This window comes from Passer domesticus, chromosome 4 (genome assembly GCF_036417665.1).
Source record: "Passer domesticus isolate bPasDom1 chromosome 4, bPasDom1.hap1, whole genome shotgun sequence".
In the NCBI taxonomy this organism is placed as follows: Eukaryota; Metazoa; Chordata; class Aves; order Passeriformes; family Passeridae; genus Passer; species Passer domesticus.
In genome coordinates this window covers 376,225-398,248 of record NC_087477.1, presented here as the reverse complement: position 1 = coordinate 398,248, position 22,024 = coordinate 376,225, and the positions used below count along the sequence as shown (strand labels likewise).

At 50.9% G+C, this 22,024-nt stretch overlaps 1 protein-coding gene and 2 long non-coding RNA genes across 5 annotated transcripts; 2 read left to right on the top strand and 1 right to left on the bottom strand.

Annotated features, from left to right (window-relative positions):
- Nucleotides 1–1,331: 1,331 nt before the first annotated feature.
- LOC135298320 (uncharacterized) lies at nucleotides 1,332–1,907 on the top strand. The gene is made up of 2 exons (XR_010360304.1): nucleotides 1,332–1,530; nucleotides 1,626–1,907. It is a non-coding gene; the product is annotated as an uncharacterized LOC135298320 (long non-coding RNA).
- Nucleotides 1,908–3,279: 1,372 nt separating this feature from the next.
- LOC135298319 (uncharacterized) lies at nucleotides 3,280–12,425 on the bottom strand. Of its 2 annotated transcripts, none has more exons than XR_010360302.1 (5): nucleotides 12,146–12,425; nucleotides 11,979–12,038; nucleotides 6,922–11,280; nucleotides 3,985–4,172; nucleotides 3,280–3,466 (listed from the first exon to the last, which is right to left on the bottom strand). It is a non-coding gene; the product is annotated as an uncharacterized LOC135298319 (long non-coding RNA). The 2 variants fall into 2 exon arrangements; XR_010360303.1 differs by having other exon boundaries at nucleotides 4,050–4,172.
- Nucleotides 6,498–11,175, top strand: LOC135298318 (zinc finger protein 239-like). Of its 2 annotated transcripts, XM_064415889.1 has the most exons (4): nucleotides 6,498–6,557; nucleotides 6,744–8,613; nucleotides 8,712–8,952; nucleotides 9,788–11,175. In XM_064415889.1, the coding sequence occupies exons 1-2, from the start codon at nucleotides 6,506–6,508 to the stop codon at nucleotides 7,691–7,693; spliced, it is 1,002 nt and encodes a 333-aa protein (XP_064271959.1). In that variant the 5' UTR covers nucleotides 6,498–6,505; the 3' UTR covers nucleotides 7,694–8,613; nucleotides 8,712–8,952; nucleotides 9,788–11,175. The 2 variants fall into 2 exon arrangements, with proteins under 2 accessions (XP_064271959.1, XP_064271958.1); XM_064415888.1 differs by lacking the exon at nucleotides 9,788–11,175 and having other exon boundaries at nucleotides 8,692–9,779.
- Nucleotides 12,426–22,024: the final 9,599 nt, after the last annotated feature.

Below are 22,024 nucleotides of genomic sequence, written 5' to 3'. Positions count from 1 at the left end.
AGAAACTTCTGGGCTTTTTCCCTTTTTAAGGAGACAAGGATAATTTGGTTACTCCGTCAACAGGGGGCACATTCCTACACTGGGAGGCCAAGCCCGCCAGACCTGTTTGTCCTGGCAGCTTTTATCATGGAGGAATCCTTGGTTATATTGAATTTGGGAGGAGGAATCTCGATTTTGACCATGGACAGCTTGAGCAGAAGGATGGTTCTTTTCCATTGGAACAAAAGCACCAGTGTTTCAAAAGCAGGTGAGAGGCAGCCCCCAAGAGGCCAAGGGCAGCCAGACCTGTCTGTCCTGGCAGCTTTCATGGGGAGAAATCCTTGTATGTATGGAATTTTGGAGGTGGAATCCCAGTTTTGGCCATGGGCACCTGGTCAAGATGGATAGTTTTTTCCTACAGGAAAGAGAAGTGCGAAGTCCAAGTGTTCTGGAAGAAGATGAGAGGGGCCACCTTCAGGCCAAGCCAGCGAGACCTGTCTCTCCTGGCACCTTTTGTCTAGGGGCTATCCTTGGCCATAGGGCGTTTTGGAGGTGGAATCTCAGTTTTGGCCATGGCTGCCTGGACAGGAAGAAGAGTTCTTTTCATTAGGAAGGAAAGTGCAGAGCCCCAGTGTTTCAGAGGCAGATGAGTGCCAGCCCTCAGGAAGCCAGACTAGTCAGCCCTGGCAGTTTTTGTCTGGGAGTTATCCTTGGATATAGGAAATTCTGGAGGCAGATCCCCAATTTTGGCCATGTGTGCCTGGTTGAGATGGATGGTTTTATCCCATAAGAAAGAAAAGCACATGGTCCCAGTGTTTCAAAGGCTGATGAGAAGTGGCCCCCAGGTGGCCAAGGCAGCCAGAGCTGTCTCTCCTGGTGGATTTCATCTGGGAACAATTTTTGCATATAAGGAGATTTGGAGGAGGAATCCCAGCTTTAACAATGGGCCCCTGGAGGAGAAGGACATTTCTCTCCCATAGGAAGGAAAGCCCAGAGCCCCAGTGCTTCAGGGGCAGATGAGAAGCAGCCCTCAACATGCCAAGGTCAGCTGGACCTGTCAGGTGGTCCCCAGGAGGCCCAGCCAGCCAGACCTGTTCCCTGTTCCCTTGGTTTTGTGGGACCCCACAGTGTCACAATGGTTTCCTTGGTTCCACGAGGCCCCAGAGTGTCACAATGTTCCCCCTGCTTCTGCAGTGTCACAATGGCCCCGTGCTTCCATGAGACCTTGCAATGTCGCAATGGCTCTGTGGTTCCACAAAGCCCTGATGTGTCACCAGGGCCCCTCGGCTCCATGCACCCTCGCTGTGTCACAATGGCTCCTCTGTGACACTACAGGCTCCACAAGGTCACCATGGACCCTTGGTTCCTTGGGGCCCCTGAGTTTCACAATGGAGACCTTCCTGGATTGCCAAACAGATTGCGTTCTCTTTGCAATCTGTATGGCAGTTGTCTTCTGTTAAGTGAGCAGTTTTCCTTATCTCTTCCACACCCACTCCTCCCTCCAGGCAGACATCTGCTGATAACAGGCTACTGAATGGCACTGCATGACTGGTAAGAACTACAACATCCCATTGTGAGATGATCCGCCCAGAGGGGAGAGCCAAGCATTCCTACCAGATATAATATTAAAAATTCTGGAACACCAGCATGGCTTTCTCCACTGGATTTCCCAGAGGAACAGCAGCTGCCTCTTCCACTGGATCTTCAGAGGAAGACTACACCTTTCTAAAGGACCCCTGCTCCAGCAGAACCACACCTGACACTCCAGGAGGACTGCAGCCACCATTCCAATTGGACTGCTACCAACACCCTGACCAACAGGGTGTCAGGTTGTGTTCTGACTCTGTCAGTGTTGTCTTGGTTTACTGCATTGTTTATTTCATTTTTTTATTTGTTTCCCTAATAAAGAACTGTTGTTCCTGCTCCCATATCTTTGCCTGAGAGCCCCTTAATTCCAAATTTATAACAATTCAGAGGAATGGGGTTTACATTTTAGATTTCAGGACAGGCTCCTACCTTCCTTGGCAGACCGGTCTTTCCAAACCAAGACAGGGAGTGACATCAATCTTTGCTTAATAACTGGTTTTGCTTTAACACAGTTACTTTGAAATCACTTCCTAGTATATGATATATGATATGATATGATATGATATGATATGATATGATATGATATAATATAATATAATATAATATAATATAATATAATATAATATAATATAATATAATATAATATAATGTAATATAATATGAGTTACAGCTGTTATACCTAGGAGCAAATTTTTCTGATTAAGATAATATTGTTTAATCATTACCATAAGAGATAGTATATATTTATAGAAATAGCTCTGGTCTGCCGTCTTTAATCCCATGGGACAAAGTCTATAAAGCTTTCCTTCCACCTTTATAATTCTTTACATACAAAATCTTGAAAGTCTGGGACGGGGATTGGAAACAGCTACTCCAAAGCTCCTCTCACAAGAAGGATTTTAGAAAGCTTGGAGGTCCTTGCAGGTGTTTGGGGAACTGTGGGGGCTATTGGGGGTCCAATTTACTTCCCGATTAACAGAAGATAACTGCCCTGCCTCTGACAGGCAAATAGATGGCAAATAGAATACACACATTGTCTTTCAATCCAGAACAACAGGATTTCAAATTAATAGAATGTAACATAACATTGCTGAAATCTAACAATAATGAAGTTTAACTTTGCTTAATCTTGTCAACCCTGAATTTGCATTAAGTTAAACATCATAGAATTAAAAATTAATATCCTTAAATGTTATACATACAAAAAAATTTAACTTATTCTGATGCTATTAAGGGAAATAAGGCACTGAAAAAGTTGAACAATCTGAGATTGAAATAACAGCATGAAGGATTTACTGGAGGGATTAAAAGGATGTGATAAGTATGTCAGGTTTTTATGTAATTTAGTTTTGAGAGAAACCCATGGAAGCTACAAATTTTAGGCAAGCATGAATTTACAAAGACTTTTTAAAGTGCAGTTTTATTGAAAGAAACAACAATGTGGAATTCGGCAAACTGCCCAGCAAACCAGCAGCTTCTTGAAATTGTATTTAGTGTGATTCCAGATGGTAAATTTACCAGCATTTCTGTTAAAGTGCCTCTGGCCAGTGCCGTGGTGGGGGGGCCTGGCGGAGCCGCGCCGGGGGCTCGGGGGAACCGCGCCAGGAGCAGCCGAGCCACGCACCCCAAACCGCCCGCGGTTCCCCCTCCTGCCCCAGAGCCTGTGAATGTGCCTCCGTGCCAGAGGAAAGGGGCAGGAGATCCCCCAGTGCATCCCCAGCAGGACAGCATCAGCAGCGGGGTTGTCCTGCAGCCAGGGCCGTGCTGGGCTGGGAGATGGAGCAGGAGAGAGGGGGAAGGGGGCACTGACTTCCTCCTCACCTGCCTGAGTGTCTTGGGGCATCTTTCTCTTCCTTGCAGCCTTCTCCTCCATTGGGCCAATATTTGGGAATGGGAAAACCTGCTTTGGGGAAAAACAAGGGATGAGCACAGTGTGTCTGAAAGGCCTCTGCCCAAGTCCATCTCTAGAAGTCACCTGATATCAATAAAAACCTTCAAAAAGCAAAAGAGAATCAAAAAAAGCCACCAGGAGTGTCCCATTTCCATTCTCATCCCTCTGGGCTTCTGGTGGTCCCCTCTCTCATGGCTGCCAAGGATCCCAGAGCACCTGGGGATCCCCCCTCTCCAGGGTCCTGCTTAGGGATGCTGCGGGGTTTTGGGGTCCCAGGGTCCCTCTCTCCAGCCTCCCCCCAGTCCAGGCACTTGGGGCTCTCTCCTCTCCCCACCGCCCTGTCCTGGTTTAGGGCAAATTTGGGAGAAAACCTCCAAAAGGGGTTTCCTCTGGAAAGCAAATTCAAGCAGCCTCTTCCCCAATCAGTTTGGGAAAAGATTTCCTTGGAGAAAAGTGGAAAAACCCTGTTTATTTAACAGACAAAGCATTCACGAGCACAGCAAATGACCAATATTAAACAATAAAACCTCTTGCCACTGCAAAAGAGATGACAAACTCAGAAAATCCCTCTGTGGGCTGTAGCTCTGCTCACTCAGTCTCTTATCAGTCTCTTCTCTCTCCAGCACTGGAAATGCCGTGGACCAGGCTCGGACCAATGGGCCACAGGTGGAGCTGCCAGTGCTCTTCTGGATGTTCAGAGCAGGTTTAAACAGCTCTAAAGTAAAAGAAAAACCACAGTCCAGGGCACTTATCTGCCTTAGAGAGGTAAAAACTAACTAAAACCAAAGGAGAGTCCTGTCCTGCTGTCTGTCTGTCCAGGAGCCAGAATATGGAGGAGTGCAGTTTCTTAAAAAACTTGCTCACTTCCTCCCTCCCTACAGTCTCAGAACCTGCCTTAAAGGTGCAGAACTCATTTCTGGGCTAAAGACATGAAGAGGGTATGAGCATGATCCCAGGTTCCGCCCTTCTGGGGGTTTGGGGGTGTCTCTGTCCCTCTGACCTCAATGATGTTTGGGTGCAGTCACATCAGGGCTGAGAGGGACAGAGACCCCCCCCAGCCTCCCCAGGGATGAGAAGGTTGGAGAGCCCCCCCAGCCCCGAGCACGCTCAGCAGTGAGAGGGACACAGAGCCCCTGGTCCCCAGCCCTGCACAAGCATTCCCTGACGCCAGAGGGATGGAGACCCCTGAGCATCCCCCAGGGCAAGGGGACAGAGACCCCTGAGCATCCCCTGGGCTGAGAGGGACAGAGACTGCCCTGAGCATCCCCTGGCACAGGAGTGACAGGGAGGGAAACCCCCCCAGGCATTCCCTGGAGTGAGAATGATGGAGACCCCCTGAGGAAATGGCATGGGGTGACAGGGACAGGAACAGCCCCCACAAACCCCTCCCAAGCATCCCCCAGGGCAAAAGGCACAGAGACCCCTTGAGCATCCCCTGGGCACTGGACAAAATAAACTTGGCAGAAATCAAATTCAACTCTGCATAAACGACTTTCATGAATATTTGATTTTCCCACAAGTCGCATGTCATGAAAACGCAAACCAATCCCAAGCATTAATAAACTGGCAATAGAAGCAAGTGTGTGAAAATTCCAAGTTCCATCGGTTCCTGCACAGCTCCAGCTCAGCTGCTGGCAGGTTCCCATAAAAGAAAAGTGGAAATTCAGCCCACTACAGATTATAAAAAGCAAGAGAAAGCTTTGTGTAACTATCACAAAGGTGACAGGGATGAAGAGAACAGTGATTCTCACATTTGGCAAAGCCCCTAAGCCTGTGAATTTGGGAGTGATTCAGGAAGTTAGCTACCTTAGCTGGGCTTCCTGTGGCACTTTAGCAGCCTTGTGTTCCTCACCTTGGGGTGAATGAACCTTGTCAGCCTCACTGGTAATATTTGTTCCCTTTTCTCCAGTGATTTGAACAAACTTTTCAAGGAAGAACAAGAAAATATTTTCTTTACACTGGCTACCCACAACAACCATTTTCTCCCATAACTCGCTTAGGGGAAGATGCGTCCAAGTTTCCAAGAGTTCCTCCCAAATGATCTATGACCTCCTCAGAGGAGGGAACCATGCTGTTGTCAAAGGCACTTGGGGTCAGACAACAGTGCCTAAACTCACTGTGCCAAAATAATGTCACAATCTGGTTAAGAAAATGGTTAGAGAGATGCTTCTGCCCCAGTTAAGGTGCTACCAAGACCAAATCCAAAGTGGATTTTATTGAATAATAAGTGTGAGGTAGAGAGAGATGGAAAAAGAGAAAAAGAGAGAAAAGGGGTTAGGGCAAGGTAGTGACAGGAACAGAGACTTCCCCTGGGCCAGGGCAAGAGTGACATTGTCCCCTGTGTGTGTGGCCTTCCCGGAGTGGGGGTTTTATACCTGAGCCAGTTTGGGTAAGCAGAGGTGGCGTTACACCCCAAGCAGGGATTACCCCACTGTTTCAGGTTACAGTGTAAGATGTAACCAAATGCATGTTTTCCATCATCATCTTTACAAACTGTTATAAACAGGCGGGGCAGTGTTCTTTATCTCTTCCATGACTCAGCCCTGATAACGCCCTCCAGGGGCTATCTTCTGTTAATGGGCCACTGAGTGTCCCTGCAGGACTGACAAAATTACATCATCCCATTGTGGGATGCTCCACCCAGGGGGAGGAGCCACGCATTCCTACCTGGATATAAGCTGAGGCTTGCAGCCCCAGGAGCACCTTGCCTACTGGATTCCCAGAGCACAAGAGCTCCATAAGCACCACTGGACCTTCAGAGGAAGATCAGACCCTTCTACAGGATCACTGCTTTGACAGAATCACGTTAATCACTGCAACAGGACTGCAGCCACCATTTAACGGGACTGCTACCACCACCCGGACCAACAGGGTGCCGGGTTAGATCCTGACTCTGTCAGTTTAAGGCAGTGTATCATTGCGTTGACCTTATTGTAATTCTGGCTTAGACTCTCCCCCTGGTTTGCCTTCAAACCAGTACAAAACTCAATGTACTCATCTCTTGCTTTCCTCCCAGAACAGAATTTCCCATCCCAAACTCTTTCTCAGATGGAGGAGGAAGCTGTGAGGAAGATGAAGATGCCCTGGGACACCCAGGCAGGTAAGGAGGAAGTCACTGCCCTTTTCCCCCTTTTCTTTGCTCCATGTCCCAGCCCAGCATGGCCCCTGGCTGCAGGACAACACCACTGGCAATGCTGTCCTGCCAGGGATGAACTCGGGGGATCTCCTACCCCTTCCCTGTGGCACGAAGGCAAATCCCATCCTCTTCTTGTCCTTCCTCCCCCAGACAATGACCTGAGGATGGAGACCAGTGAGGACAAAACCCCATGGCACAACTTCGTAGCAGAGGCCATTTTGAGAAGCTCCACAGCACAGGAATACAACAGGGAAGAAAAGCCCCAGAGATCCCACAGGAAGAGGGGCTGCAAACCCAGCCCAGGCTACTATGAAAAGGAAAGACCCACCTTGAGCCAGGAAGGTGGACAGAGCTTCAGCCAGAGCTTGGAGCTGGTGGTCCAGGAGCAGCTTCCTGATGGGGCTAAGCCCCACAAGTGCTTGGAGTGTGGGAAGAGCTTCAGGCAGAGCAGCACCCTGATTAGCCACCAGAGGATCCACACTGGGGAATGGCCCTACAAGTGTGGGGAGTGTGGGAAGGGGTTCAGCTACAGATCCACCCTTGTGACCCACCAACTCATCCACACCGGGGAGAGGCCCTATGAGTGCCCTCAATGCCAGAAGAGGTTTCGGATCAGCTCAGATTTCCTCCTGCACCAGCGGATTCACACCGATGAGAGGCCCTTCTGCTGCCCAGATTGTGGGAAGGGCTTCAAGCGCTACTCCCACCTCATCAGGCTCATCCACTCCGGGGAGAGGCCCTGTGAGTGCCCCCAGTGTGGGAAGAGGTTTCAGACCAGCTCCAATCTCCGCCTGCATGTACGGATTCACACAGATGAGAGGCCCTTCCGCTGCCCCGACTGTGGGAAGAGCTTCAAGCAGAAATTCACCCTCGTCAGGCACCGGCGCATCCACACTGGGGAGAGGCTCCACGAGTACCCCACATATGGGAAGAGCTTCACCCAGAGCTCTGACTTGACCAGCCAGGAGTCACCAGTAAGGAATGTCCTGCCAGTGCCCCAACTGCAGGAAGAGATTGATGAACTGCTCCAGCTTCTTCCCCCATTGGAGGACCCATATTGGAAAGAGCCCTGTGACCCATGGTGGGAAGACATCTGTTAATTTTCCTGCCCCTGCCAATGACGTGGTGTGAGATTGAAGAACATGAGGGTCTGGCCATGGCCCTGTCATCACATTCACTTCCACCTCAGGTCATTGCCAGGGGCAGGAAAGGGACTCTCTCTCTCTCTCTCTCCCTGAGTGTGGTATTCACATGCCTTCTGAACATGTGAATGTTTGAAGCTGTGAGACAAGCAGAGAAGAAGGAAAACATAATTATTACCTCTCTTGCTGTGCCTGTGTTGTGCTAAAGTAGAATGCAATATGGAGATTGTTTACTGTTGTGTTGTGTTTTTCAGATTCTTAAGCTAAGTTGTATATTGTAAGTTGGTTTGTTCCATTCGCCCCTGTGGTTGTGTAATGGTTCTACCCAGGTTGTCTCCTCCCCTGCAATCCTTGTCAGTCTCCCTGTCCCCTCCCCTGTTACCCCAGTTAACATTATATCCTTTGTTTTGTCGCACCCTGGTGCTTTGTCTGTCACTCAGCAACCCATCCTCTCTATCTAGAAGCTTCTCTTCTGGGCACCAAGTGATTGGTTCAGCGGCTGGGGCCCTTCCCCTAGTCACTCCCCATTGGTCCCATAGCAGTGTCCTTCTTTCCTTTTCCACTCCCTCCTGCTCCTCTATTGGTTGGAGGGCAGGCTCCACCCCTGTTGCCACCTCCCTTTATAAGTTGCTGTAAGCCCTTTTCCCACTGTCTTCAGCTTCTGGACGCACCTGGACTTTTCATCTCACTGCTCCTCCCAATAACCCTGTTTCACCAGAAGTCGGAACCCGCTTTCTTCACTCCTGTTGGCATTGGCCCAGAGTCCGTCAAGGCATTCGTGCCTAAGGCTCTCTCCTTGCAAGCGCAAGTGAGGAGAGTGCCCCCCACACCTCGCTGTCACTCACATGCTAAAAAGCTAGCCTGGGGCAGCCCTCAAGGTGGGCTTTTGGATGCATGTGGCCACATGTTTGGCACCCAGTGCGAGGGCTGAGGTCATCACCGGACCCTGTGGAAAGTGGACTCTGGGCTCTTGCAGATCTCCATCTGGACCTGCTGTGGGAGTGACCTCTTGAAACCACCTGGCCGTGAAGCTTCCTCCAGTAGGAGAAGACCCATCTCTGGTGGGTGGCACTCCTGGAGGCTCGAGGAGGCAGCTCCTGCACCCGAGGAGTCTTCCCCTGACAGGAACCACCCCCTTTGGTCTTTTGTTCACCTAACACTGGATTTTTCCTGAGAGGGGGCCCGAGTTGAAGTGGTGTCGAATTCTGCGCCTGACTGTAAGTGGTGTCCTCTCCCCTTCTCACCTCCTTCTTGTTCCCCTCTCTCTCTACCCCAGATCCTTTCTATTGTTGAAGGGTCGGGGCATCCTGAGTTCCTTTCATTTACTTTGAGCCAGGTCTTTTTAACTTAGCACCTTTGCCTCTTTTTCTCTGCTGTGCAGCCACCGTCTTTTTTGACAGGGGCCGGTGTGGGTTTTTCTGCCTTTTCCTTTTATATTTTCTTACGGGTGGTGAGTATTGGTTCTCTCTCTTAACATCATAAGCCATGGGTGCGAGGCTTTCTGGGATCCAGAAAACAGTGTTTATCCAAGTTGAGGGAATCCTTGTGGGTGGGGATGTTAATGTTAAAAAGTGAGAATTAAGAAAGTTAATTGTTTGGTTGTTTTCTCATTTCCTGGAGGTTACCACTGGCCAATTGTATGGGGTCGATTTTTGGGATGTAGTCATTGCAAAGTTGGCAGAATTAGGACGGTCGGGGAACTCCTCCCTTTCTAAGATCATTTTCTGGTTTCACCAAGTAAGAGCCATTTTAAATTCAAGGTGGGAATGGAGAAAGCAACCGGCAGTTAACACTTTAATCCCCAGTTCATGTGGTTCTCCCCGTCCTACCCCTCTTCCCTCTCCCGTGTTCCCAAAAGGTGAAATCTTGAAGGGAGCTTCCACAGTTGTCCCAGATCGGGGTCCCTATCTCCCCGGCTCTCTACAAGGTTCTCACCCCTCCCACCCAAGAAGTCCCACTACAAACCAAGGCCTAACCCGGCCCTGGCCCCACATGGGCATTCCAAGCATCCCAAGGTGTCTCGGGACATTGATCTCATCCTGCCTCTGACAGCGACCACAGTGACCATACGGAACCTCATGGAGCCAGGGGTCAGTTGTGACAACGCGGGTCCAAGGACACCACGGTGACACTACGGAACCTCATGGAACCAAGGGGCCACTGTGACACTCTGGTGCCTCATGCAATCAAGGAGATCATTGTGAAACTCGGGGCCCCAAGGAACCAAGGGTCCATGGTGACCTTGTGGATCCTGTAGTGTCACAGAGAAGCCATTGTGACACAGCGAGGGGGCATGGAGCCGAGGGGCCATGGTGACACATCAGGGCTTTGTGGGAGCATGAGCCATTGTGACGTTGCAAGGTCTCATGGAAGCACGGGGCCATTGTGACACTGCAGAAGCAGGGGGAACATTCTGACACTCCAGGGCCTCATGAAACCAAGGAAACCATTGTGACACTCTGGGGTCCCACAAAACCAAGGGAACAGGGAACAGGTCTGGCTGGCTGGGCCTCCTGGGGACCACCTGACAAGTCCAGCTGACTTTGGCATGTCGAGGGCTGCTTCTCATCTGTCCCTGGAGCACTGGGGCTCTGGGCTTTCCTTCTTATGAGAGAGAAGTGTCCTTCTCCTCCAAGGCCCCATGGCCAAAATTTGGATTCCTTCTCCACATTTCCTTATATGCAAAGGTTGTTTCCAGATGAAATCTGCCAGGAGTGACAGATCTGGTTGCCTTGGCCATCCAGGGGCCATCTCTCATCTGTCTTTGAAACACTGGGACCATGTGCTTTTCTTTCTTATGGGAAAAAAACATCCATCCCGACCAAGTACACATGGCCAAAATTGGGCATCTGTCTCCAGCATTCCCTATATCCAAGGATAACTCTGAGACAAAAGCTGCCAGGAGTGACAAGTCTGGCTGGCCTTGGCTTCCTGAGGGCTGGCACTCATCTGCCTCTGAAACACTGAGGCTCTGCGCTTTCTTTCTTCATAGAAAGAACTATTCCTGTCCACGTATCCACAGCCAAAATTGAGATTGCACCTCCAAAATGCTCTATGTCCAAGGATAGCCCCTAGACAAAAGCTGCCAGGAGAGACAGGTCTGGCTGTCTTGGCCTAAGGGTGGCTACCTCTCATCATCTTCCAGAACACTTGGACTTGGCACTTCTCTTTCCTGTAGGAGCAAATCATCCATCTTGACCAGGTGCCCATGGCCAAAACTGGGATTCCACTTCCAAAATTCTGTACATCCAAGGATTGCTCCCAAGTGAAAGTTGCCAGGACTGACAGGTCTGGCTGCCCTTGGCCTCTTGGGGACTGCTTTCCAAACACTGGGGCTCAGTGCTTTCCTTCCAATGGAAAAGAACCATCCTTCTTCTCAAGGTGTCCATTGTCAAATTAGAAATTCTTCCTCCCAAATTCCATATATCCAAGGACTCCTCCATGATGAAAGCTGCCAGGAGAAACAGATATGGCTGGCTGAGCCTCCCAGGAGCCATCTCTCTCCTCATCTCCATTTGAAACACTTGAGCTCTGTGCTTTCCTTCCTATGGAAAAGAACCATTCTTCTTAACTGTGCAGAAATGGCCAAAATTGGGATTCCACCTCCCAAATCCCCTATATCCAAGGGTTGCTGTCAGACAAAAGCTACCAGGACAGAGAGGTGTGGCTGGCCTTGGCCTCGCATAGCTGCCTCTTAGCTGCCCCTGAAACACCAGTGTTCTGTGCTTTCCTTCCTATTGAAAAGGACTGAGATTCTCCCCCAAGTGTCCATGTGTGAAATTGGGATTCTACCTCTAAAAGTCTGTATATCCAAGGGTTGCTTCCAGGCAAAATCTGCCAGTCCCATCAAGTCTGGCTGGCCTTGGCCTCTGGTGACTGCCTCTGCAACACTGGGGCTTGGTTCTTTCCTTCCCATGGAGATCCCTGGGATACTGTGGGGACCTCATGAAAGCAAGGGGTTCATTGTGGCACCACTGGAGCCCATGGAACCAAGGGGCCATGGTGACACAGCGGGGCTTCATGGAACCCAGAGATCATTATGACTCTGTGGGGCCTGATGGAACCATGGAGACCATGAGGGCCTTTCAGGGCCTCATGTCACCAAAGGGCCATTGGGACACCTCAGTGCGTCATGGAAGCAAGGGACCATTGGGACACTATGGGGCCCCGTGTAACTGAGGGAACATGGAGCAGGTCTGGCTGGCTTGGTCTCCCCATGGGCCACCTGACAAGTCTAGCTGACCTTGGCATGTCAAGGGCTGCTTCTCATCAGCTCCTGAAACACTGGGGCTCCGTGCTTTCCCTGCAATGGAAAAGAACCATCCATCTTTTCAGATGCCGGTTGCCAAAACTGGTACACTCCCTAAAAGATTTCTGGTGGGCAAGGGTATATCTCAGAAAAAAACTTACCTGCTCTGGCTAGCCTTGGCCTCTGGTGGTCACCTCTCATCTGCCCCTGAAACACTGTGGCTCTGTTCCTTAATTCCTGTGGAAAAGAACCACCTTTCATGCCCAGATGCCATGGCCAAAATTAGAATTTTATCTCCCAAATTCTATATATCCAAGGATTGCTCAGACAAAAACAGCCAGGTCAGGCTGGCCCTGTCCTCTGGTGATTTTCTTAGACTCTGAGCTGAATGTTTTCATTTGAAAACACCTTGGAGAGACCCCAGAAACCTCCCAGGGAGGGGTTTTGAGGCCTCGGGCACATGAGGACTACATATGGACAAAGGAGCTCTGTGCTCTGTGCTGTTGTGGTGGAAGTCATGTTCTAAGAGAAGGTGCTAGCACTTGCCTCCATGTCTAACAGAAAACCAATCAGTAATTAGCTTTGAGAATTGGCAATCTGTTAAACCACTAAGGAAACTGTACACACCTCTGTGAAAACACATGTTAAAGATGAGAAAGCCTAGGAGGGTCTCTTTCCCTTGGGGCCAGCAAAGAGATAACAAGGCTGGCCCAGCCCCCGTCTCAGCCGGGCCGGGCCGGCTCGGCCAAGATTCTGCCACCCTCGGGGTTCACCCGCAAGCCCCGGGCAGGGGGAGGAGAAGCCATGGGCCCCGGCCGTGCTGCTGCTGTGTTCTGGCCTGGCTGCTGAGATCCTGGCCCTCCCTCAGCACGGCCCATCCTGACACAGCCCCAGCGCAGCTGCTGCAGAAACCTCCATCGTAAAACAGCTCCGGCCACAAGGACCCAGCCCGGCCGGGGTCACAGAAACATCTGCAGACCCCGGGAGAGATATTAACTCTTTCAGTGCTTCCATCCTCCCTCGAGGGAGAGAAATGGACAAAGTGCAGGCACACAGAGGAGCAACACGAACACACCAACTTCAGTGAAGAGGAAGTTGAGCACCCGATGGGAGCTATGAGGAAATGCCCTGATCTGAAGATTTAAATCCTCTTGTAAAGCTAAGGAGAAGGATGTCATTGATACATCAGACTCTCTTTTTCCCAATAACACATTGAAAATATGGGGAGATGACTTCTTCAGCAATGGCGTCCATGCTAAAGGAAGCAAATGTTGAAGTAGCTGTGATCCCATGGCAAGTTTGAAGAGAGAAAGAGTGATGAGACCCTGTGCCCTCAGGGAGAGAAGAAAAAGGTCTCTGTTCTCAGAGATGAAGATGATTTCAGAAATAGATGAAGAGAACCTTTGCTTTTAAACAGCTTATCTTTAAACTAATACCCCATAAGTTGGCATGGCCCATAACCACAGCTGAGGGAAAAGCTGTGAAAAATGGGAGGGACTTGACGATTGCAGATTTTCCAGGCAGCTGGGATGTGGGCTAGGGGGGGATGCTGAGGGCAGGACAAGGGGCTGACAGTGCTCAGCCTGGCTGGGGCTGTGCCAGGAGGCCCCAGGGCCTCAGGACAAGGTGTCTCCTCCCAGGCCTTGGTGGCACAGACCCTGCTGTGCCCCAGGGCACCAAGACTTGGCTTCTCTTTGTCCCCACCTGTCATCACTGCCTCCAGTTCTCTGCTCTGCCTGGGGCCTGGGGACACCTTCTGAGTTGTGTCCCTCAGTGTCACCCATTAAAAGTCCAAGCAAATGTGGAGTTGGATTCTGACTTGGAGTTCTGGAGAGGTTTCTTCAGCTGCCTCTGAGGGACTGATGTTCAGGGCCTGAGCACAAAGCCCCAGAGGGTCATTAAAGTCCTTGTGCTGTGTCTCTGCTGCTGAGCTGGGCTGAGCTCCTGGCACAGAGGCAGCTCCTGGTAAGCAAGAAGAGTTTCAAAAGCACGTTTCTGTTGATGAGCAGCTCTTCTGCCAGCCCAGCAGGGCTGGGGCACTGCCTGCAGCCACCCAGGCACAGCCCAGAGGCACAGAGAGTTTCAATCAGTCAGGGCTGGGAAGGTGCTGAGAAGTGCCTGGGGCAGAATCACTGCCAGCCCTTGGCACAGGAACCTCTGGCTGCAGGACAATGCAGCTGCAGCTCCTGGAGCCATCTCCTAAAGCTGGAACATCCCAATGCCTCCAGACCCTGTGAGTACAACTCTGAATATTTCTGGTGCAGGGGCATGAAATGCTCCTGAAGCTCTGACATGCTTAGGGGTTCTGATCAGTCATAGAATATTTCCAGGACAAGGATTTTGATAAAAATAAGGAAATTTCTTAAGACTTTTTATTCAGTTTCGTACTAATTTGGAATGGCAGGGAGGGGAGATAAATATTAAAGGTTGATTATGAATTATATTGAGTTATGAATTATTGAATTATTATTAGTTATGAATTTATTATTTGTTATGAATTTTGACAAGTGCCTGAGACATCCAGACTGTTATTTTTAGTGATCAGTAGGTTAACAGGAGATCCCCAATGTGTTTTCAGCCACTCTGCCCATGGACAGCAGCAGCATCACCTTTGCTGCACCCATCAGGCTCAGTCTGAGCTGTCCTTTCTCCAAGCTGCAAAGAGAACCTGCCTTAGCCAGTGCCCTGCAAACACACAGGGTTCTGTCAGGCCAAGGAGAGTGCACAGAGATTTGGGGTCTGTGAGTGCTGGCAGGGAGAGATGAGGCACAGGGAAACACCTGCAGGAGAAAAATCTCCAGGAAACAGAGAGAAGATCAGGGAACGGGAGAAAACAAATCTGAGAAATGCTGAGGCAGGGAGAGTTTAGAGATGTCCACAGAAGGTCCTCCAGTGCAGCCCCTCCCTCTGAACAAGCCCCCTCCCTCCTGTCCCCCAGCCAAGCCTCTGCCCTCAGGGCCGGGGCTCCAAGGCATGAAGCCCCTCCTGTGCAGGCAGAGCTGCAGCAGAGCCGTGGGGCACCTCTGCAGCCCCGGGCCCAGTTCCTCTGCAGAGTACAGGGCTGGGAGCAGCTGCCCGGCCCTGGGGACTCTGGGAGGGGGCACAGCTGGCTCAGGGTGACGCTGTGCCCAGTGCCCGGCTCTGGGCAATGCTGTCAGTGCAGCCAGGGAAGGAGCTGCATCTCCCTTCATCCAGTGCCAGCATAAGGACACTTGGAAGTCTCCCTGAGATTTCAGTCCAAGCTGGGAGCTTCAATGCAGGGGGCAAACCTGTCCTAGAGCATCTCTGAGTTGTAAGATTGATGGGGAAAGGCAGAGGTGTTCTGACACTGAAAATGCAGTTGGGTTGGTGAAATGAGCATTGTGAGTCCTTGGCTACAAATGTGGTGCTGGGCTGTGGTGGATCCATCTGCTCTCAGCAGTACTTGGTGAACTTTACAAATAACTTAGGAGTGCACAAATCCTCCAACTGAGGAAAGTGAAAGCCCAGAGAAACTCCAAATACAGTCAAGTGAGAGACCATCTCCCTACAATCTCCACTCACAATCTTTCCTCCGGGAAACTCACTGTGTTCTACCAGAGTGAAACAGAAATGCTGAGAGTTTCTGATATCCAAGAATACCAGGAGATTCATGGGGGAAGCTTAAAAAGAAAACCTCAGAACTCGTAAACACTAAAGAGGGTCTGTGTGGGTTACAGAGGAGGGTGTATGGGAAATGCCTTTGATTTTAGTTACAGGCATCTCTTCACTGTCCTTTCTCCATGAACAAGTCCCCATGGCCAGCCCCTGCAAATGTTCAACAGCAGCTCCATCAGCCACTTCCTCCTGCTGGCATTGGCAGACACGCGTCAGCTGCAGCTCCTGCACTTCTGCCTCTTGCTGGGCATCTCCCTGGCTGCCCTCCTGGCCAACGGCCTCATCATCAGCGCCGTAGCCTGCGGCCACCACCTGCACACACCCATGTTCTTCTTCCTGCTCAACCTGGCCCTCAGCGACCTGGTTTCCATCTGCACCACTGTCCCCAAAGCCATGCACAATTCCCTCTGGGACACCACGACCATCTCCTACACAGGATGTGCTGCTCAGGTTTTTCTGAATTTCTTCTTCCTTGGCTCAGAGCTTTCCCTCCTGACCATCATGTGCTACGACTGCTACGTGTCCATCTGCAAACCCCTGCACTACGGGACCCTCCTGGGCAGCAGAGCTTGTGCCCACATGGCAGCAGCTGCCTGGGCCAGTGCCTTTCTCAATGCTCTCATGCACACAGCCAATACATTTTCCGTGCCGCTGTGCCATGGCAATGCCCTGGGCCATATCTTCTGTGAAATCCCGGCAATCCTCAAGCTCTTCTGCTCCAAATCTTATTTCAGGGAACTTGGGCTTATTGCAATCAGTGCCTGTTTAGTATTTGGTTTTTTGTGTTCATTGTTTTCTCCTATGTGCAGCTCTTCAGGGCTGTGCTGAGGATCCCCTCTGAGCAGGGACGGCACAAAGCCTTTTCCACATGCCTCCCTCACCTGGCTGTGGTCTCCCTCTTTATCAGCACTGGCATGTTTGCTCATCTGAAGCCCCCATCCATGTCCTTCCCACCCGTGGATCTGTCCCTGTCAGTTCTGTACTCGGTGGTGCCTCCAGCCCTGAACCCCCTCATCTACAGCCTGAGGAACCAGGAGCTAAAGGCTGAAGTGAGAAGACTGATGACTGGATGTTTTCAGGAAAATTAATCTCCTGGCCAGTGTTTGCAAATCACTTTTAATAAATGTCATTTTTGATGCTTCTTATTGTTTTCATTGGGGGTTTTTTTAGTTTAAACATTTTATTAATATTGTCCACAGTGAAATGCCATTCTATGTGCCATTACTCATTTTGTTTCTCTCCACAGTCCCTGTGGCCACAGACTGTGTCAATAAGGGGCTGTACTCTCAGTGGCTTTAAAGGAACGAAAGGATCTCCCAGCAGAGTTTTCTGCAGAGATGCCCTTTTGCTGCCTGCTCTGGAGCTGCAGCAGCAATGTCTGTGTGCAGAGCTGGGGCAGATCAGTGCTGGCACAGCAGCTGTGCCCAGCAGCAGCAGCAGCAGCAGCACTTGGTGTTGGCAGTGCTGCTGCCGTGGCTCTACCCAGCTGCCCTGGTGGCCCTGGTGTTGCTGCAGGGCCTGAGTGCTCTCGGGGCCGGGCACAGTCCTGGGGGTGGCAGTGCCGGGGCTGCAGCAGGGACAGGCCATGGGCACTGCTGGGGCAGCGCTGACGCCTCAGGCCAGGCCCTGGGGGCTGCAGGCTCCTTGCCCAGGCTCTCTCAAGAACACGGCCAGGCCAATGCTCAGCAAAACATGTATGAGCAGACCCAGGCTGTTGGTGTGGTGACAGGCACCTGAGGGACCAAAAATGCCATCAGCCCCTGGGGCCAGCAAGGGCTGGGGGACACCAGGGAAAGCACTCAGCTTTGTCCTGGCCTCTGCAGTCAGCCAGAAAGTTTGTTCCCATCAGCTGGGAGTTTCCTGTCCCACTGCAGACCCTGTTGCTCAGAGCCAGGGCTGCCTGGCAGGCAGCCCCAAACTGCCCTCAGCATTTCCTTGACTTCACCTTTGCTTTCTTTACCCATCCCTGATCCAGATTTCTTCCTATTGCCCAGCCCTGTCCCCTCCCCTGCAAAAAGCCAATTCCTGTTTGCCCTTTCCTCTCTGGCCCCACTCCCCACTGCAGTTCCTGACTTGGCACCACGGGAACGTCCCTTGGGGAGCAGGATCATCCTCCAAGTGCTGCAGGAATTGTCTGCAGGCTCCTGCAGTGCCTGGTGCTGCTCCCTTGCCAGAGGCACCCCAGGCCAGGGGGGCACATCTGGGCTGCTGTGTCTGCCTGTGGGGCTCCCTGTTCTGGGCAATGAGGAGGAGCTGCAGAGGCTCTGCAGGACTGACAGGATGGGCTTTGGGGCTGGCAGGAGAAGCTGAGGCACCGGGGCTGCTGGAGCTTCTGAACAGGAGGCCCAGAGCTCATCATGCAACTGCTCCAAGGGTGGTTTCAGAGAATCCCAGAATCAGCAAGGTTGGAAAAGGCCTTGGAGATCATCAAGTCCAACCTGTACCCTGACACCACCGTGTCTCCTTTGAGCCTCCTCTTCTCCAGGATAAACAACCCCAGCTCCCTCAGCCACTCCTCACAGGACTTTTGCTCCAGTCCCCTCACCAACCTTGTTGCCCTTCTCTGGACACGCTCCAGCCCCTCCATGTCCTTCCTAAATTGGGGCCCCAGAACTGGACACAGCACTCAAGGTGCTGCCCAACCAGTGCCCAGCACAGGGGAAGAATCACTGCCCTGCTCCTGCTGGCCACACCATTCCTGATCCAGGCCAGGAGCCATTGGCCTTCTTGCCCACCTGGGCACACTGCTGCCTCATGTCCAGCCTGCTGTCCATCAGTCCCTGCAGGTCCCTTTCTGCCTGGCTGATGTCCAGCCACTCTGTCCCCAGCCTGTATTGCTGTAGGGGTTGTTGTGGCCAAAGTGCAGGACCCGGCACTTGGTCTTGTTCAACCTCACCTTGTTGGATTTGGGCCCTGGATACAGCCTGTCCAGGGCCCTCTTCAGAGCTCTCCTACCCTCCAGCGGATCCAGACTATCAATGCAGATACTGTAATCCACGCTGGCTGGCTCTGATCCCTCGGCCATCCTGTGAGTGCCCCGCGATGGCACTGAAGGTGAGCTGTTCCATAACGTTGCCAGGCAGCAAGGTCAGGCTGACAGGTCTGGAGTTCCCCAGATCTTGCTTCCAGCCCTTCTTGGGGATGGGCTCACATTGGCACCTCCACTCCTCTGGGACCTCCCTGCTGAGCCAGGACTGATGGTAAATGATGGAGAGCAGTTTGGGGAGCTCATCCACCAGCTTCCTCATTGCCCTAGGGTCGATCCTATCTGAACCCATACATGTGTGAGCACCTGAGTGGCTGAGCAGGTCCCCAGCTGCTTCCTCCTGGATTCCAGGGGCTGTTCTGCTCCTTGTGCCCATCTACCAGCTCAGGAGAACACTTGTCCTGAGGACAATCTGTGCTAATATTGAAAATCAAGACAAACAAGGTGTTAAGTATCTCAGCCTTTTCTTTATCTTTAGTTATTTTATTCTCTACTGTGTCCAATAAAATGTAGAGGTTCTCCTTATCCCTCCTTTTGCCATTTATTTTTTTACAAAAACTGTTGGTTTTTTTTAATAGAAAAGCCACCACATGAAGTTCTAACTGAGTCATCACCTCTCCACTTTTCTTTTTGTATAACCTAACATCATCTTTGGACACTTCCTGAGTTTTAAGTAATTTTTTGCTTTGAGTTGCCACAAAAGCTCCATGGGTAGCCAGGCCAGTTGTTTTCCTCACTAACTCAACTTTTGCCACACTGGAACAGGCTGCTCCTACTCCTTTAAGATTATTTTCTTGAAATATCTCTCTCTTTCCTGGATCCCTTTGTTTTAAGGGCTGTTTCCCTTAAAAAATCAGTACCTGATTCAGTACTCCCCAAATCAGCATCCTAAAGAGGACAAAGTCTGCCCTACCTAATTCCAGTGCAGAAGTTTTGTTGCTGCCCCTCCTTCTTTCACAGAACATGGAAAACTTGATTATTTCATGGTCACGGTGCCTCAGGCAGCCTCCGACCCCCACATCTGCCACCAGCCCTTCTCTGTTTGTGAACAGCAGGAGACAGAGCTCCCCTTGGCAGTAGGAGTGTTACCAACAATTTGGTAAAACAGAAGACTCCTTAACACCACTGTAGCACTAAGAAGCAGCATTCTTTATTCAGCCAGATGCACAGAGCATAGCTTCTCCCAAAGCTGTGCATGCTGAGCACAGGAAAGTTTCTGTTTATATTCTGTATTTTGCACACATATTCATTGATTGCCCTGGACTAAACACACACATGATAATAATTTCCCCAAAATCATTAACATACTTCTCCCCTTTACCCATGTGTTCTTCTGTCCTAGGAGTCTCTCTAGTGGTCCCTGGTGGTTGTGGACCCCAATTGTGATGGGAATATGACCTTTTTGTTCACTAAAAACAGGAGAAAGCATAAGGTTGTGATGGGAATGTGACCTTCTTGTTCACTAAAAACAGGAGGAAACATAATGTAAATAAGTAACCGCCAACTAGCATGCGATAACATATGAGACTAAACATTGCTGAGCTAATCAAAATACAAGTTGTTCCCAGTCCCAGGTTCCCAGAGAGGGGGGGGCGCCGAGGAAAAGTACCAGAGGCCTTCATCGACGACCACCAGGAGGCAGAAGGAGACCCTCTAACAACCGGGCGGACATGCGCGGAGAAGCACCGGAAATGCGACGGGGCTAAGAGAGCGGGGGGTACAAAAAGGGGAACGGAACAGCTTTCGGCGCGGCAGTTGGTGGAGCGAGGACTCCCCTGCCGCCCAGCGCTGCGATTTGCTTTCTCTTTTCTGTATTAATAAATTGGCTATATAATTGACCCGACTGGCCCATTGCGCTCATTTTATAACAACTTGGTGCCGTGACTCGGATCGGTGGCCGTCGGAGAGGTCTCTCAATACCGGGGGGGGGCGCCCCTCCGATTCGGAGGCCCCGGGACCTGAGGGACCCGCTCCCGGCCCCGACCGACGAACCCCGAAAAGAGGAAAGGAGAAAGCAAAGGGAGGTTGCGGGCCCAAGGAGACCCCTTAAAAGATTTGTGCACAAAGTCCGGACGAAGACGCGGGACGTGTAAGTATTACGGGATCCGTCTGGGCGGGGTTGGGATCCCGGAGTGTGGCGAGTGTGTGGTGCGTGAGAGGAGAGCTGGCAGCCAGACTTTCCAAGTGAGTGTGGACCCTTAGTAGTGCGTTTCCCACAGACCCGCGAGGGCTTGGGCCACGAACCAGGGGAAGCGAAAGTTGATTGTGTGAAAGAAGGCACTCCGGAAGAATGGGACAGGGGAAGAGTAAGCCCCCTGCCGAGGTGAAACTCCCTCCGATACCTAGAGAAAGCCCTTTAGGATTTATGATAGAAAACTGGCGACATTTTCCAGGCACACGGGACAAGGATAAGGCTAAAATGATTCACTATTGCATGGAAGTATGGGGAGGGAAAGAAATCTCCAAGAGTGTGTTTTGGCCTGTATTTGGCTCTTCAGAAGACTGGGTAAGGCAAACCTTAAATATCTGGGTAAATAGTAGAGAACCCCCCTGTGCTCAGGAGGAGAGTAATTATGCTAAAGTTTGGGCAGAGAGACCCGAAGTGTTTCTCTTCAAACTTTCTGAAACATCGAAAGGGAATAAGAGTAAGAAAAAGGGGAATAGACCAGAAGACACTTTGGTACCACCCCCTCCTTATGTACTCCCACCCCAAGCACAGGCAGCGGAGGCTCCTCCGAATGCACCAGCAGGTACAGACTCGGATTCGGATGGGCCCGAATATACAGGGCCAATGACTCGAAGTCGAACCAAGAAAAGTTTATACCCCTTAAGGGAAATGCCTATGGGGGGACCCCAGGCCGGCATAGGGTTTGTATCGGTGCCCCTAAGCTCAGGAGATGTTAGGGAATTTAAGAAAGAAATGGGACACCTTCTGGAGGACCCGCTTGGAGTGGCCGAGCGGGTAGATCAATTCTTAGGACCTAATATGTACACCTGGGAGGAATTACAATCCATACTGAATATCCTATTTACGGCAGAGGAAAAAAATATGATTAGAAGAGAGGGAATGCGCATCTGGGATGCGCAGCACGCGCAGGGGCCGGCAGCAGATATAAAATGGCCACTGCAAAATCCTAATTGGGATCATCAGGACCCGGCCCATAGAGTGCACATGCAAGACCTCAGAACAATAATTGTGCAGGGAATCAGGGAGTCTGTCCCAAGAGGACAGAATATTAATAAAGCCTTTAACGAAAGACAGAAAAAGGATGAGACCCCCACTGAATGGCTAGAAAGATTAAGGAAGAATTTTCAGTTGTACTCAGGAATGGATCCAGATGGACAGATGGGACAGGCAGTGCTAAAGGTACACTTCGTTTCCAAATCCTGGGAGGACATCAGAAGGAAAATACAGAAA

Coding starts and splice junctions, on each gene's coding strand:
- LOC135298318 (XM_064415889.1), top strand. CDS start 6,506: ATGGAGGAGGAAGCTGTGAGGAAGATGAAGATGCCCTGGGACACCCAG. Junction 6,558..6,743: donor GCCCTGGGACACCCAGGCAG/GTAAGGAGGAAG, acceptor TTCCTCCCCCAG/ACAATGACCTGAGGATGGAG.